Below are 17,720 nucleotides of genomic sequence, written 5' to 3' on the forward strand. Positions count from 1 at the left end.
TTTTCTGCCATTGAAGTCCTGTTCATGTGGATTTTTAAGTGCAGCCAGTATCCACAATACTGAAAACCTGCCAAGAATGGCAAACAGACAAGCGAAAGAACAGGTGAATCCCATTAAAAAGGGACAGATTCAGCTGCGTTTCATAGTAGCATACAATGGTGGGGAAAATATATGGGTGTCGTGGGTGGCAATGGTGGTACTTAAATGTTAGAAAAGGGAAGTGTTGAGCAGAGGGTTTCTGTAGGGATTTTTAATTGAGGCAAACGTGGTGGGAGGCAAGAGGAAGAGCAGAAGGGCGTCAGGAAGGGTAAAAATGCTCTCCAGTAGGCAAGTCTTACAGCTGGAAGTGGTGGCGATGCCAACTGGAGATGAAACAGTGGAAAAGGAAGGAATAGGAGAACCAAAGGAGGGATGGAAAGGATGGATGACGAGAGGCTTGGGCTAGGACAAGATTCAGAAACAACCACTCCAAATGATGAAATGATGAAAACTGATCATTTTCAGTTAATAAAAAAGGAGTTTACTTAGAGTCCCTGATAGTTCAATTTAACCTGAGATGTCAAGTGGTACGGAGTACCTCATGTCTTGCTGTTTGGTTGAAGATCTGACATCTGCAGCAGAAAATCTTAAGAGCCATGTTAACTGAGTTTACTGTCATCTTTGGAAAGCTTTTTTCTGACTGAAGGAGGAACATGAAAAATATTAATGCTAGCACATTTTAAAGTGGATTTATGCCAGTGGACTTTGACCAGTTAATTTTTCCATTAACTTTTGATACTTTTATACACTAACCTTATCAAAGGAAACGTTTTCTAATTCACTTGTATAACAGATGACTTCAATCACAAACCACAACTACTTTTTAAAGATTTGTGGCTTCTACTTCTGCCTTGTTTAAAAACTCATTGAGTGCTTTCTGACGCCATGTATGGGAAAGCTACTGAAAGAAATCCCTCGGAAACCACATCGTTTGTCAAAAGTTATTTTAACCTGTGCCTTTGTATTGGCAGGAAATCTTTATTTTGTTATGGAATAGCTGACCGTATGTTGTCATCTTCATTGTAGTACTTCTGAGTGTTTTGCTGTATATTGGAACATACAGAGAAGGAAATCTGAATGGTAATTTATGGTAGGGTTGGGAAGTTATCAATGTTCTTTTTGATCTGCTACTTATAAGCCGCTTTTATAAACGCTTATAAACTCCTTGTCATGCCACAATGTGCAAATATAAACTATTCTTTTCTTGTTTCTTTTGTAGTGTGCATTGGTTCGTGAGTGTACAGCACCTGAAGGCATAAGTGGCAAAGACAACTTGCCTTCGTTAAATGCAGGTGAGTATTTTAATTTCTGTGTAAGAGGTGATTGGAACATCTGGTCTTGAAGAAATCACTAAAATTTGGAGCATATCTCTTTAAGGACTCTTCATAACATGTAGGGATTTATTAATATTTTATGTATTTTTGACTGTGTCATTTTTCTAACAAATGTGAAGAAATCTTTCAGACGTGTAATGCGGTATGAAATACTGTTGAAATCTCCCATTCCAAATCTTTCACAATTCAGTGATATTTCAAGACTGTCATTGACTTCAGTGGGCATGGAATTAACCTCGTAAGTTTTTCTCATGTCATTGCATGACATCCTGTTAAAATAATTATGTCCTATTTGCAATTGAATATCCAGGAGAATTAATCTTTCTCCTAGTCGATGGCATGGCAATTTCAGTTCAATCTGGAAGCTGTACATCCTAAAACTGAAGTAGCGATGGGCGAGGTATTCTCAGTTCTACTTCTGCTCTGCCCTTGTCGGTACTTCACTGAACTGGAATTCTGATTCAATATAGTGAGAAATATAACATGCTGATATGCTGCACCATAAAAGTTTTACTAGCCCAAGTTTATGAATCTCTGCTGCTCTACAGTAACCATGTCAGAAATAAGATGTGTTATCTGAAACCACAGCACTGCCAACTATTCTGTGCATTAGCTGCAGGCAGTTGAAGAGAAATGTTACTGAAGTTATAACGTTTTTAAAACCTTTATAAAAACTTTGTCTTATTACTTTACTGATAGGACAGGAGACATGGTAGTGCAGCTTTGCAGTCGGATGGAAGCACTAGAAACACACCAAAATAGTCTTCCCGTGCGTGAATGAAAGGTGTCTTTTTTCTCATGATTTGTTGAGACTAGATCAAAACCAGAGAAAAACTGAAAAGAACTGCAATTTCTCGTTACTGGTTCAATGCGAGGCTACAAGTGTTTGTGGAAAACAAAAAAATAATTGAGAATCTCTAAATGGAGAGGGACCACATCTGCTTGCAGAAATTACTGACCTGGAAATAGCTGGAGGGAAGGAGTGTTTGTAGGCATGGATTTATGGCTTTTCTTGGAGGCAAGGTACAGAGCCAATTGGATGATCTGGTCAAACTTAATGCAGCTCCTTGTTTCTGAATGTCATCCAGATAGTGAGTCTCAAAGCAATTCTTAGTCAGAAAGTGTTGCTGTTTGCAAATGGGTTTTTTTTAATTCACTGCCTTCTTTAGGTGAAATATATTTTTTTTTGATGGGCAAGTGTTGTATTGTGGGGAATAATTAGTGGTAAAATGTTGGAGCTCTCAAAGTAGATATCAATTTGGCAAACAATGAAGTTGAGGCCTCTTTGCCAAGAGTGAATGCAATTCTGCAATGAATATAGACAGCACTTACGTATCTATATTTATTGTTCTCATATACAGTTACATACCAGAAAATGGACCATCACCTTTCGCAGAGTTTTTGTGTGTTTTATTTTTGATGAGTTGATTGGAAAAAGCAAAATTGAAAATGTCTTATATGAGAAATGACAGCACACGGGATATTGGAAAGAGTTTTCAGATGCAGGCAGTTTGTTCTATTAAGTACTTATTTCTCCATTTGCCTTCTGTACTTGTGACTTCCTCTTCTTGCCGTGGCGTTGCCTGTGTTCTCAATGGACATTGGGCATCAATTTCAAGTTTTGTCAGTCCCACTCTTTTCACCTTCTTCTTACTGAATTCCCAATTTCTTTTCTTAAGAAATTCTTCCTTTCCTTTTCTACCTCCAGCCTCTTTTCCCAATCAGTCAAGCTTCTTTCCCAGCATGTCTCCATGACTGAGCTTTGTGTAGGTTAGAGCTTTCTCTGTTGCCTGGAGATGGGCTTTCTGAAATGGGTTCTAGTGTTGCCCTTAAGAATATTGTCCCACAGGTGAGCTGTGTCCAGTGAAGGTATTCATGCACTCTGTAGCAATGACACATCTACAGTCATACGAGTTTTAGAAACTAGAAATGATACATTTTCAAAAGAAGTTGACCCCTGGTGCATGTGTCACGTGTTTAGCTCAAGCCTGTTTCAATTATTTACATACTAAGATTTCTTTCTTTAGGCTTAAATCAGTGTCAGATCTTGGTGGATTCTCATGGATATGGTAATTAGAAGACTTACTGTCAGAATTGAAGTTTATAAAGCACAAAAGATTACAGATCTCATAATTCTAACGCTGTAGACCTTCCTGTATTTTTTTGCCCCGTTCTCCAAACAGCTGGACCATTTTAGCTGAAAATTTCCAGAAATAATTTGTTCAAATCAGGCAAATTATTATGTGGCGAAATCAGAGGCAAGGAATGAAAGGAAAGGAAGAAGAATATTGTGGTGGAAGGTGAGAATTACAGCCTGCTTGCAGTGTACCTTGCCTGCGCTACTCTCCCTGCTGTGTACATGCAGAACTACAATGAACACAGATTCCACGAACATACATACTACGTGTGTATGCTGTTGTAAACTGCTCTGTCTCTCCCATGTTTATCAGGCCTTCAAAACTATGAAACTGAAAAAAATACCCCTGTGTTTATCTTTAAGCTTGCTGGCGTTATTCTGCAAGTTAAAACTTTATATATATGTAACTCAGAATCCTTGAGTTTTGAGGCACTTAATGAGTCAGGGGAATGAGTATATTTCACAGATAGATATAATCATTCCATTATATCCCCAAGGATTGAATCTATATGTCTCAATGTTGAGTTATTCATTTCTAATACAGGAATGCTTGCCAGCAAACCTTGTACCCTTTGCAATGACAAAAAGAATAAAAGTGATTAAAATAAAGCAAAAATGAACAAAGTTGAAAATGATCCTATCATAATACATCTATCCTAAAAAAGGAAGATACAAATAGAAACACTAATAGTAAATTGGTATATGGCAGCTGTATGCTTTGATTTGTGTTGGATAGGGAACAAGAATGAAAACAGTACTGGATCTTTCATTAATTTTTTTTTAATTTATTTGCAGGAGAAGCAATAAGAAATATATTGCATGAAGTAAAAAGCACAGAGATCTTAAAAAATGAGAATGTGCAAAAGTATGGATAGTCAAATATATGGTACCGGCTTTAAAGCTTTGTGCAATAAAGAAGTGATTTTAAAGTAAATCTTTCTTTTCTTAAACCACCGAAGTTCATCTCAAATTGCTTTTTTGTAGTGCCCTTCATGATCACTGTGTAAATACAGGAAGGATTAAATTTATGCAACTTTGACTGATTTTAATAACTACTACTTATAAAATCTAGTTGTAGACTTACCATCCTTACTGTTTGGGTGCCAAAAGCCATCTGGATTTCTTTTTTAGGCCATTTGGAGAAATAAGAAAGAAAAACATCTAAGAATTTTATGGAATCACGTAAACATTTCAGTGTTTCGCTTCACAGGAAAAGAAAATATTGTGCAGCTCTTATTGTCTACCTCACAAAGTAGCAAGCAATAATGAAAATTAGAACTAATTAGTTTCCTTCCAGTCCTTTTTTTTCTGTGCTTATAAGTGAAGCTTTCTTCATAAATGCATGGGAAGATGTTTTTGCTGGTTTTTTTGCCTTCCCTTTTATTTTTATTTTTTTTTAAATAAAGAACTGTAAATGCCTTCCAGACTGCAATTTCAGTATCATAGATGTTACCATTTAGTAGTATCTAAAATGACTTAATTCTAAAAATGATGAAAGAAACAACTTGGGATCCATGTTTCCTAAATGATACTGGTCTTCCTTGCAGTTATGCTGCAATACTTTTACTCTGTGGTTTTTTTTTTTTCAGTTGCCTTTGACTTCTGTTGTTTGTTTTTTTTTTTTACTGGTGATGGTGATGAGAAGAGATGCAGGGGGAAGAGACTGTTAAGCATTCTCTGCTTAGCTAACCATTTTGTGTACGTGCATTAGGTTCTCACAGACAAGCATTTCATGAATGTAGTAGACTGAATGTAGATTCAAGCATTGCTCTTGGAAAAACTTGCCTTGAAAGCTTATTGGGAAGTAAACATAAAAAGAAGAAATGGTGAAGACTTTTCCATCTAGGTCATCGTTATTTGAAATCTCATGGTAAATGTTATCAGCCTGCTTCATAATGAACAGGTGGTGCTACAAAATAATTAAATCAAAGAAAGAAAAAAGTGACCTGTTCTGACTGATTTCTATGTTAAGACAGTCCTGACTTAACCAAGTTTATTGAGCTCCCTCTGATTTCTGGAGACTGTCATTTTGTATCTTGTTAATGGAAGATGATTGGTGCCTTTTATCTGCTTTGTGGATTGACAGAGGCTGTCAACATTATTGAAAATTCATTTTAATTAACATAAAAGTCTCTCAGTGGAAAGCAAGGAAAATAGGAGAAATCCTGTTTTAATGAAGTAATAGAGTAAAGCCCAGACACAGGATGCAAGTTGATTGTGTGTTGAAGATGTTTTTCTTTTTCAAGGATCCTCCGGCTGTAAATGTGCATACTGACAATTGAATGTTGGGGTATTTGAGGTGCTAATAATGAACAGAAATTCCTATTGTTCATTTGCCATTTCCATCAATCATCTATTACGCCTGTTTTAGAGTAGTAAGTCAATCTAGTTTTTCTAAATAAAATCAATCTTAAAAGCAGGAGACTTTTAAAAGGCTCTTGATTTTTAATCAGACTAGGTAAAGAGATCTCAGTGAAATGATGGAAATAGAAAAGGAAAATGAATATTTGCAGCATTCTTTTCTTTACCAGCTGCTGTTTTATTACAGATAGCTCTGTATCTGGAGTCTTGTTTCAGGCTTTTTTTGGAGGATTTCTTGATTAGTTATGCAAGATGACTTGTGTAACTTTAACTTACTCTGTTTCTCATTCTCTGTAAATCAACTTACATAGGCAATAATGATTGCAATGAGTTGTAAAAGAAGCTGATATTCCTAATAGTTGTCATGGTTGCCACATAGTCGCCATTGGGAGTTAAGGGGTTGATGCTGCAGTTTCCTCAGAAAAGAATGAACTCTTTAACTCCCAGTGCACTGCATGGTATTTTGATGATGAAAAACTATGAAACCATGACAGTGGTATATATCATATTGACAAGAAGTTTTTTCTCAGCACACATGAGAAATGCTTTTGTTTGAGTTACAGACCATTCAGTGGCAAATCAATGGAAACCTGGTCTGAGGCCGCTTATTCCATAAGGCTGGCAGTAGAAAAGTACTTATGGAGGTTTTGAATGGCTGTCTGAAGTCATTCTGCATTAGCAAGCTGGTAATGTGTGCGTTTAATGACAGTAATTTGTGTCCCATGAAACTTACTTACGAAGTCAAATGATAGTTTCCTATCTCAGCTTTTTCCCAACGGTTGAGAGTGGGGTGGATTTGGGGAAGAAAGGAGAGCACAGAAATTTCCCATCGGAACACGATTGAGAGGTCAGAGCAGAAATATTGCCAAGGTGCAAGAGCTTTAAGGTGAAAAACACTGTGGGTTTTAAGGATAAACTTCTAAAACATTAAGCATCTTAGTTTTCCTAAATATTTTGATTTTCTTATGCCAAGCTATGAGTTACAGCCATAATCTGGGAATAGAGCATATAATACATTTGCAGGATTGTAATCTTTATTTCTATGAAGTACCAATTTCTTCATCATATCGGTGGTAAAGTTTCCATTAACATTAGGAACACCTCATCTATTAACATTAGTGACTCCTTTGCATACGTATCATGGAGAAGATGCATCGAATACTGCTAAGCTGCAGGACATTCTTCACTTGTCCAGTGAAATTTATTATTCATGTGATTCTAGCAGATAGTAGGTGATAGCACTGACTGCGACAAGTTCATTGTTTAATTGTGCGTTTTGTTTTTCCTAGCTGTATCTTAAGTATAAGAATAGAGAGCATAACTTCTCTTTCTACTGCACTGAAGTACTAAATTCGCAGAATACCTGCTGTGATTTATCTGCTATATTAGCAAAACTTGGTCCTCTACGTGCTGCTATAATAAATAAAATACTAATGTGTTTAATAGATTCTTAATGGCTTTGAAAGTAATTCTGCAAGCAACAGGAGGAAATAATGTATTGTTTTTAGATATTTTGTTCTCATAAATTTTCAGTCATATAACCGCAGGAAAGCAACCTTATAATTTTTCTTCCCTGCAGTGTTAAAAAACCCTATCTGTAAGTTGTACAGATTTCCTACTTCTGACAACAAGTGGATGCGGATCCGGGAGCAGATGGCTGAGACCATCCTGTCCTTCCATGTTCCTAAAGAACTGATCAATCTACACATAAAGGAGGATATGACAAGGTAAGGATGACGAATAAAGGATGAGCAGTAGTAAACAGTACGTGTTTTCTTCGTGAGAATAAAATACACGATGGGCTAAAAATATTAATTTAAACTATGAAATAGGCCGAGTGTACTGTTTTAGGGCAACAAAGCTGGTGAGGGATGTGAGCACAGGCCTGATGAGGAGCGGCTGAAGGAGCCGGGATTGTTCAGTCTGGAGAAGAGGAAGCTCAGGGGAGACCTTATTGCTCTCTATAACTACCTGAAGGGAGGGTGCAGTGAGCTGGGGGTCGGCCTCTTCTCTCTTGTAAATGTTGATAGAAATAGAGAGAATGGCTTCAAGCTGCGCCATGGGAGATTTAAGCTGGATGTTAGGAAATGCGACTTGTCTGAAAGAGTCAGGCACTGGAATGGGCTGCCCAAGAGGTGGTGGAGTCACCTACCCTGGAGGTGCTCAAGGAACATTTGGATTTTGTGTTGAGGGACATGATTTAATGAGAACTGTTGGTGATAGGTGGATGGTTGGACTGGTGATCTTGAAGGTCTTTTCCAACCTTGGTGCTTCTGTGATTCTGTGAGTCTTTGGATTTGTGAGGCTTTACAGGTGAAGCTGAACAACAGAATTGTCAGAATTCTCTAAGGCTGTAGTGAATCGTAAGTTCTGAGCAGCGATCTGTTTTAGAGTACAGTCATGACTTGAAATGCATAAGGATCAACATTCGGTTAATAGCATTTTTGGAAAAGCCAACGTTTTTTAAAGAAACAAAACATGACAAGGGTGTGAACTATATTGTAGTGTTTTGTTTTGTACTTTGGCAGTGCTTCATTTCTCAAATATTATGCAAGCAAAGGCAAGTAGTATGTTTGTAGTTAGTGAAGAAGCAATGAGAATATAAATCGCTTTTCTTCTAGCTAATTTACCTTAATTGACATGAGAAAAATCTATAAAAATAGTTGAATTTTGTTACCTTAGCTCATGTTGGGCCTTTTAGTTAGGAAAGGCATTACAAAACCAATGCTGTGTGAATGGCCTGGGAAAAAGAGAGGGAGCACTAGTGGCCTTAAACTCTTTGTATATTGAAATTCCCACTTCATGTGCTAAAACTGCAATTTGCCCTTAAATAGAACTGTAAATTCTGCTGGTCCGATGGGGCAAAAGGTTTCAAGTGGTCTCGGGCTTCCCTAAATGCTTAACTGTTTTTCCCAGTAGTGCTCTATGATGCAGGAAAATGTTGCTACTTTTGCCATTGCACTTGCCTCACATAAGTGGACATCTTGTCTCGTGTAAGAGTAGCCTTGTGAGCTAATGCTGCATCACTAAGGTAACCTGTGTGCTTTCAGGTAACCCCTCTTCAGCAACCCAGCAGGAAACCTGGCCTGTGGATGTTTGCAAGAGGTCCTGCAGTAGGGGTTCCAGTCTTAATAATAGCCGTTAAGCCCATCTACTGCATCTGTGTGGTTTTCTTTTTGTGACAGTCCACAATCTTGCATGTAATAAGTCAGTAGACTGCTATGGACTTAGTTGTAGTGATGATGGGTTTTAAAAGTATATGTGAATTGGTATAATACTTGATTATTTTTTTTTCATTAGTACCATGATTAGGTGTTCATGACCAGATCTTGTTTGAGAATATTAACACGTAAGGGTTTTTTTTAATAAGCAATAAAAATAGATCATGGTGACTGTATAGCCCATCTGCTACTCAAATTTAGATTTCCCAAGAGATAAATGCTATTTAGGAGTTAGAGAATTACTTTAACCATTTTTATTTCTTATGCATTATCATTTCCAAAACCACTGTGCAAATACCAGTACTTGGTGTTGTTTCACATTATAGCATTCATCTCTTTGGAACAACTCATAGTATTGTCTTATTGTTTGTCTGTTAAATGATCATCCAATACCCACTGAAACAAAGAAATGCTCTGAGGAAGAAACATACTTAAATATGGCTTGACAATTGAAGCATGTGCTTCTGGTTTTTCTGACTGCCTGTGTGGTTAGCTGTGAAGCCTGGTTAGAAGTTTGGGTGTGACAGTGAGAGGAACAAGTTGGTTGCATCAGTCTGAAGGAGGAGGTAAAAAATAGAGAGAAGAGGGAACTTTTGGTCGGATATAGGAGATTGGGATGGAGTAGGGACATCTGTGTCGCTTATCAGTGTATAATCACTTAGGTTGCAGCTTCAGCTTTGTACATGGTTTGCTGTCTGAAGTAATTGCAAAGATGTGTACTCCTGCAGACTGCATACGTTTGGAAAGTAGTAAGTTAAAGGAGAAAATTGTTATGCTTGTCCTTGAACTCTTAAAAAATTTAGACTGTACTTTCTCAAGGCTATTCTTTCTGAAGTACTCATCTCTACTTGTTGTTTTTTCCCTGGTTAGTGTGAAGGAATAAATGCTTTTGTCTCAGCCCATGTCGTACTATGTTTAGCATGTTTCATTTTATTCCTTCAGTTTAGTCAGGTTGCTTCAATATTGTCAGGTGTAAAGCAGTTACTTATAATATCCAACTGTAATGTTAAACCTATTCAGTATTACAGTTCTGTTTTTTTCGTAAGTTTGAAGATAGTTTATCGCTTGATTAAACTAGTGTTCTTTGTTAAGAACAGAGTAGTTTCATTTTTTTTTAAACTTGATTCTCTGAAATATGTAACCTCTGAGAGGATTTAACATTGTTTTTTAGTATGGTGTAATGCTTTTAACAATATTCTTCCATTTTTGATACTAACCTTCGGACCTCCTTGGAAGAAGTTTCAATAGGAGTTTTGTGGTCATTTTTTTTGTTCTAAAAAAGGTAATTTAGTCTACTTTTCTGCTTTTTATTAAAAAAGTTACCTTCTCCAGGCTTTCCAATGAGTACTTTCCACTCTCCGAAGTATTTCTTGACACAGATCTTCTCATTTGCATTCATCCCACAAGACTAGCAAACTAGTTTTTCTAACACGATAATTAGGAAAAAGGCTAGTAGTTTACAATAACTAGTTCAGAAAGTTTGTCAGCCTGTGTAATTTAAGCTTGTAGTTGTAGAAGCAGCTTGTGTTGCACTAAATCAGCATAGCAAGAGAATTGTGGAACTAAAGCAGAAACTACCATACCTATTTCTTTCATACTTGAACTGGCATATTCCAACTTTCCTGCTGCATCAGGAACGGCTGCCTGTCTCAAGTCCAGCTTACTTTTTTTGTGTGATCTCTGCTGGTCAGTACAATACAGACTTTGCAGTCTGTTTTGGGAGTTCTTTCATGCAGCATTCCGGAACGAGGAAAAATTTTGAATTGTTAGGAAGACGTGTGCATTGCTTTTGCCTTTTAATAAAAAAAATAGTTGGAGTGGACATTGGTCTTCTGAATCTTTGCATGCTATTTTAAAAATTACTTTGTTTTGAACAAGGGCATGGTGAAATTGTTGTGTGGATGTAGGTAGTATATAGGTAATAGTTATGTTTCTGATGGCACAAAGTCGTCTGCAATTTTGTCATTTCATGTCACTCGGGGATGCAGAGAATATAAGTTAGAGGCATTAAAATGTGAATGATTTTAATAGTTTTACATAATATTGTTTTTACTCAAGTCATAAAGGTCCGCATTGTTTTTGAATGAGTACTGATCAGTAAATTGGAATAAAAAAGCACCCATGAAAGTACTTAGGCGCTTGAGTAATCATGCAGTTAATAATGTGATGAATCTTGCCACGTCCACGACTTTAATCTGAAAGAAAGTTCTGAATAAAAACTCTCAGAGGTAAATGTTGCTTCAGCTTTATGATAGAAGCAAAAGCGTTGTCTTAAAAGTCCGACTCAAGCTGATTGCTCTGATTTCACGTATGATGTATATATATATATGAATGTATATAATGTGATGGACAAGCAATTGTTCATCACCTGCTGACATCATGACCTAGACCTTTGAACAGTGGAAGAGAAAGATGAACTCCCACCCCCTTCATAACTTTTCTTCAGCATGATATCATAGAATTGTACAATAGTTTGCATCAGGAGGGACCTTTAAGATCTTGTAGTTGCAACCCCCGCTATCAGTAGGGATGCCTCCTTCAAGACCAGCTTGCTCACAGCCCCATCCAGCCTGGTCTTGAGCCCCTTTAAGGCTTGGGCATCCATGATGTCACAGGGCAACCTGTTCCACTGTCTCAGCACTCACGCGGTAAAGGTTTTTTTCTTAATATCTAGTCTGAATCTGCCCTCGTCCAGATAAAAGCCATTTCCTGTCATCTTGTTATTGTTGGATATTATGGAATATCCCTTGGGCCAGTTGAAGTCAGCTGTCCTAATTCTGCCCCCTCGCAGCCCTTGTTGAGTATGAGACAAGAACCTGGAATGGCCTTGGCTCTGTACAGCACTGCTTAGCAGTAACTATAAACATGAGTGTGTTAGGAACATTGTTTTTCTGCCAGAACCAAAATGTAGCATCATACGGGACGCTCTGAAGAAAAGCAGTTCTGTCTCTGCTGAAACAAGGACAGCAGGGTCAGAAAAGACTGGCATGTAGACAGTTTGTGGGGCTTAACAAGAAAATTTAGAAAGCAGAGCTTGAGTTTGATTCTGTAAGAAGGGTTGAAGATGATGCTGAGCACGGTATTTGTCATGTTGATAAACAAATTGCCTGAAAAAGACCTAAAGAGAGAGGTTTTGGAGTGAGTGAAGAAAATGATAAACAGATGTATTTTACTTAGGTAACTCTAGAAGTAATGCTTTCTATTTTTTTTTCTGTGTAAACTGCAACAAATACAAAGAGCACAATAACACTAATTAACAGAGCAAATTCTTAGGGACAAAGCGCTGTTCTTTCAACGCTTTTGCCACCATTAGCGATGCATTTTTGCTAGCCGTCAACAAGAGCCTGCATACCACGCTCATAAAACTCCACACCGGCAGAGGTGACCTGCTGTTTCAGAGCAGCTACAACAGTGGCTTTGCTAGGAAAATATTGCCTACTCAGTCTGTCTTTGATCAGTCTGAACAGATGGAAGTCAGAAGGTACCAGATTCGGATTCTATGGATCTAATGTGGATCCAGATAATATATGGTGGTTGGGGTAGGATAGTGCAGCCAAGATTGGCCATGTGCTCCACGGTCTTCTAACTGCTGTGGGGCCTGGTGTTATCATGTAGCAAGAGAAAGATTGTCTTCTGCTCTGGCCTGGATCTGGAAGTTCTGGCTTTCAGCATATTCAGGATGGCAATGTACAGGTCAGAGCTGGTGTTTTTTTCTGGGCTTCAGAAATGTTGTTTTTGTTCCTGAGGGAGCATTTGTGGCACCCACCTAGTGCAAACTGTTGTTTTCCGATGTTGCTACCATCATTTCCAATGCATTCAAGCCAGTATCCAGCTCCATTCGCAGTTCCATGGCTGTCATCTCCCATTTTGTGTGGATGTGCTGATGGAGATGCTCTTCATGTGGTGGTGTGATGGCTGTCTGTGACAATCTGAAACATGGATTGTCTTTTACTGTCATCACTGCTGAAACACACCACCCACAGCCTCACTGAGCTCACATCCACTGTTTGGTCTCCATAAATGTTCAGGAATCATCCAAGAATGTCAGGGGGTGCCGTGTTTGCTGCAGAGAGGAATGCAGTGATACGCTTTTGCTTCATATGCACTTCCACATCAGATGCCATTTTACCAGTGTCCCTCTGCTGCCATGGTAACAAAATGTAACGTGATACTGTCAGGAAGGTTCACACTCGGTTGCTATATCTCCAATATCTATGTCTGATGTTGTGGGCCAATGTAAGCAAGTAGGAGGCATTACTTTTGGAGCAGCCCTCGTACGATACTGAGATTGCTGCAAACTTACTGCTGTGTTAATAAATTGTTCCAAATCCCATGCTTGAATTGAAAACGTTAATTAGTTACTTGTCCTTTGGGATGTCTGAAATATATTAAAAATACTGATTTCCATCAATTTCACAGTGGTTATTTAATGTGTTTACTGTTTGGGGATGTATTTTGAATCTATTCAGTGAAATAAGTTCTGGTATAACACATGGCAGTATTGTTAAAAACACTTCAAAGATACATATATATTTAAAATATATATTTTATACATATATTTATATATATTATATAGAAATGCATATGTATATATAAACATATACATATAAAAAGAGAGAATTTGAATATCACGGGGTATTAGCATGGCTTTTAAATTGCATAATTTCCAAAGTACTTTGTTTCTGTTATTTATCCTTTTCGTTGAGGGTTGCCAACAATTCCGATAAGGCTTGGTGCTGTGAAGTACTGTTGATGGAACTTAACTGTGGAAAAAATCATTCTCTTTTTAGCCGTGACTGAGAACAGAGTTGCACTGAGTCACCAGTGTGACAAACTCGCAATACACAAATAGTATCCAAATCCAAAATATTGGATTGATTATTGTTTGGGAAAAAAAATAAAAGTGACTGTGCTGGTTAGTCTAGGAAGTTAGTGAGCTCTACTTTGGTCCGGTTGACTCCCAAGAGAGTGTACAGGAAGACAGATAATTTGCTGAAGGATTTCCTTTTGCGTTTTAGTGTCGTGTGTGGTTACCATAACATTGCTGTTTCGACCTGATGAGCACAGCTGTAAGGCTGAAGATTACGTTTTAGAGAAATTGTCACTTGCTGTTTTGTTCTGTTTTACAATAAAGAAACGTGGGGGAAGAAAAGCTTGGAGGGGAGCAAGTTTGGTGTAGGGGGCATGTGACAGAACTACTGTACTGATACATAAACAGACCTTTGTAGAAATACTTCCACAACATGTGTATGAGAGTATCCAAAGAGTAGACCTTATAAAGCAGCTTTAATGGAACTGTTGGAAAAGGAGTGTAGTTTGTACTCTATGCAGTGGTGCTTAATGTGTCTTCACAAAGTATTTCTTATTGTGGACACAGTTCTTTGGAGCCTGAAAGCATTCTTGCCTACAGGGAAGAAACAATATTTCACTTTGCAGACCATTGCATTTATACCAGATGAGTTTTGAATGTTAAATTATTGTAGTATTCAGTGAATTGACATTCTTTATTGCATGGTTAAAAATAGAGCTGAAATCAGCAAACTTAGTAAGAGGCGTGAAAACAGACCCGAGATAATAATTTTATTTCAATTGGGTAGGGCTTTTGATGTTTCTTAATAAACTATCCTGGATTAATTGGATTCATTTGGATGAGTGTTAATGGATTAAGGAATTAAAGCCGTCTCTTTTTGCCTTTTGATACAGGAATCAGGAGCTTAAAGACTTGGGAGAGCTTGCACCTCACTGGGACAATATGCGCAAAAGTGTTATTGCTCACTGTGATCAGATGTTGAGCATGTATCAGGATACCCTCGCAGAGCTTGGAAAACATACAGGTATGGAAGGAGCCTCCCCTCAGCTAGAAAATTTAACTGTCAACCTAGTCAATGCTTATGATATACTAATATACTCAGCAGAAATGAAACATACAAAAACAATATAATCACTTCATTTCTGACATAACAAGAGGTTTCCTGCTTCTTCTGTTGTTTTTTAAAAGTGGCTGTGCCTCTTTAAACTGCATATTCCCTTGAATGTACTGCTCTAGTAATATTGAGTACCATCTGACAGCTGGAAACAGTCTTAGGGAGTTCTGTCAGGTTTTTTGAAATACAGGTTGCATTTAAGAGTATAGAGAAGAACTGTAACACGTTTTACATATTCTTAATGCATTTGTCATTGCCCAGGTCACGTCAGAAAAGCACGTAATTTATGTAGGGTGCACAGTCTGCCCACAGTCCAGAAGTAGCACTGTGTAATACTTTTGCTTTTTTTCCACATGTAGTGGTCTGATGCGTGTGAGGTGTTCAGTTATGTTTGTCAGGATCTTGTGGAATGTCATGTATTGTAGTACCCACACGCGAGTTAAGAAAGCATCAGTGACAAATGTACAGAGAGGCAATGGGTCTTTTCATCCTGTAAAATTCTTCATAAAATGAACAAGAAAATACTGCAGAATAAAGTATTTATGCTTTCGAATTTATTTTGATTGTTCACAAATAATTTAAAGAACTTAGGATAACTCTTTTTTATTTGGGAAGACTGCTGGATTACTTCATGGCTAACGCTCTATTTTGAGCAAGCTATTTTTTTGTTCGTGGCATGCCTTCCACCTCCACTGTTGCTTTTGAGATTGTTCTGGAAGCAATTGTGGAAATGTGTGTTCTGGAATTGTGTTCTGAGTGACTGCAGAGGCCTTGTCGCTGCTTTCTTGCTAGTGATGCTCATGATCTCCACCTTAATATGCATTTTCTAAGGCTGTGCTGATATTATTGGATATGCTGTTTCACTCTGTATTCTCATTATTAGTTATGTGACTCTGTATGTATAATCTTGCCAGAGGTTAGCAGGACTTTGTGCATTGTGTTTACATATACAGTGTTTGGTTACATCTTCTGAAATATTAGGTAATTACAAGGGTTAACTTGCATTGTTTTAACTATTCCTAGCTTTTTTCCAGTTGTATAAAAAAGCCCCCTTTTTTTTTATTTACTGAGGAAACTGTATGACTTCAGTTCAGTATACAACTAGATAGTTTTAGAGACTACATTTTTCTTTCACAGAATTGGGCAAGTTTTTTATAACTTAACTAGTGCATTTAGTAGGTGAGACACAAATCCTTCTTTTCCAAAATAATCATTAAAACTGTCAGGTTATCTGTTATCCATCACCTTATAGTAGAAAACTGAGCACGTTATTTGTAACCTCATATTATTCAGAGATAGCTTTTTGGGGGGGAGTTACAGGAAAAGAGAAATCCTGTTTTAGTGTGTCAACAAAAAAAGCCCTTAACTGAAACAAAACGTTTTGGTAGCAGTGGGGGAGGAAGCTCATCTGTTACACTAAATGTGGGATAATCAATAGCATTTTGGTTGCACAACTGCAATTTCTCGTTTATGATTGCTTACCATCATCATAATATCCCAATTATGTTTTTGTCAGACTACTATGTGAAATGACTTAAATTTTAGCATTTTAACTAATACATATTTTTTAATGCTTTGTTAGTTAGATTTTGAAAGCATTCCGTGAAATATAATATGCAAGGAATCATACAGATGATGAAAGGAATCAGTATGTTAATTAACACTTTGAGGAAAACATTAATATGACCTTTTGGGATTTAAAAAAAGGGGGAAAAAAAAAAAGTAATATAAATTGTGCAAGACCTTTATTGTGACAAAGATAAAGATAGAAAGATAACTAGTCATAGCCAACGTGAGTTCAAAAAAGGAGAGTCCTGTTTAATATAAACTCCTTTTAGGACAAGGTTATGAACCCGGTTGACCAAGGAAAATCAGTTAATGTAATCTTTTCGAATTTCAGCAAAGCCTTCAATATTGTTTTCAGAGTATTCTTATGGACAAAATATCCAGCTAACACTTAGACGAGATCATAATGTGATGGGTGAGCAATTGGCTGATGGATAGGGTAGGACAGCCTGACCAGGAGCTCTGTGTACAGTTTTGGCACCACAGTATACAGAGGACCTTAGAGAGCATCCAAAAGGAAGATGGTGAAGGGTCTAGAGGGCAAGGTGCTATGGTGAGAGACTAAAATCACTTGTTCAGCTCAGAGAAGAAGAGGCTGAGAGCAGGTCTTGTGATGGCCTACAGTTTCCTCAGGAACTTCTTTTGTGACAGTGATAGGGAATGGCATGGATTTGCTCCCCAGGGCAGTGGTCACAGCACCAGGCTGACAGAATTCAAGAAGTGTTTGGCCAAAGCACTCAGAAATATCGTTTGATTTTTGAGTGGTTCTGTATGGAGCCAAGAGATGGACTTGATGATTTATAATTCTAACTGTGGCGGACCAGGGAACCCAATGTTATTGAAGAGGATAGAGCCAGCACATGAAACAAAGTAGGAACTTGACTTTCAAAAGTAAGCAGTCTAATAATTGTACTGAAGATTTGAGCTAAATGAGGAGGTTTTAAGTTGGAGGTCAACATTGAGGGACATAACTAGATTTCATGTCTTGAACTATTTTTTTCCTCAGTAATATGCTGTTGGTAGAATAACTGTATTAGGGAAAATCCTTATTTTTTTGGTGTGTTAAAATTTGTGTTAAAAAGCTCAGTGGTATGTCTGTACATTCTAGAACCTATGAATAGTACAGTAATTGTGAAGA

General features: G+C 37.5%; 1 protein-coding gene across 9 annotated transcripts in view; it reads left to right on the forward strand.

Annotated features, from left to right (window-relative positions):
- Positions 1 to 17,720, forward strand: part of INPP4B (inositol polyphosphate-4-phosphatase type II B) — a 264,611-nt gene that overhangs the window by 163,774 nt on the left and 83,117 nt on the right. For all 9 annotated transcript variants that reach the window (XM_052690049.1, XM_052690053.1, XM_052690054.1 and 6 more), the window contains 3 exons: positions 1,259 to 1,331; positions 7,451 to 7,598; positions 14,796 to 14,926. In XM_052690049.1, coding sequence (XP_052546009.1) covers positions 1,259 to 1,331; positions 7,451 to 7,598; positions 14,796 to 14,926 — 352 coding nt within the window. The remainder of the gene's footprint in view (positions 1 to 1,258; positions 1,332 to 7,450; positions 7,599 to 14,795; positions 14,927 to 17,720) is intronic.

This window comes from Tympanuchus pallidicinctus, unplaced genomic scaffold, assembly GCF_026119805.1.
Source record: "Tympanuchus pallidicinctus isolate F22 unplaced genomic scaffold, pur_lepc_1.0 scaffold26, whole genome shotgun sequence".
NCBI classification, from domain to species: domain Eukaryota; kingdom Metazoa; phylum Chordata; class Aves; order Galliformes; family Phasianidae; genus Tympanuchus; species Tympanuchus pallidicinctus.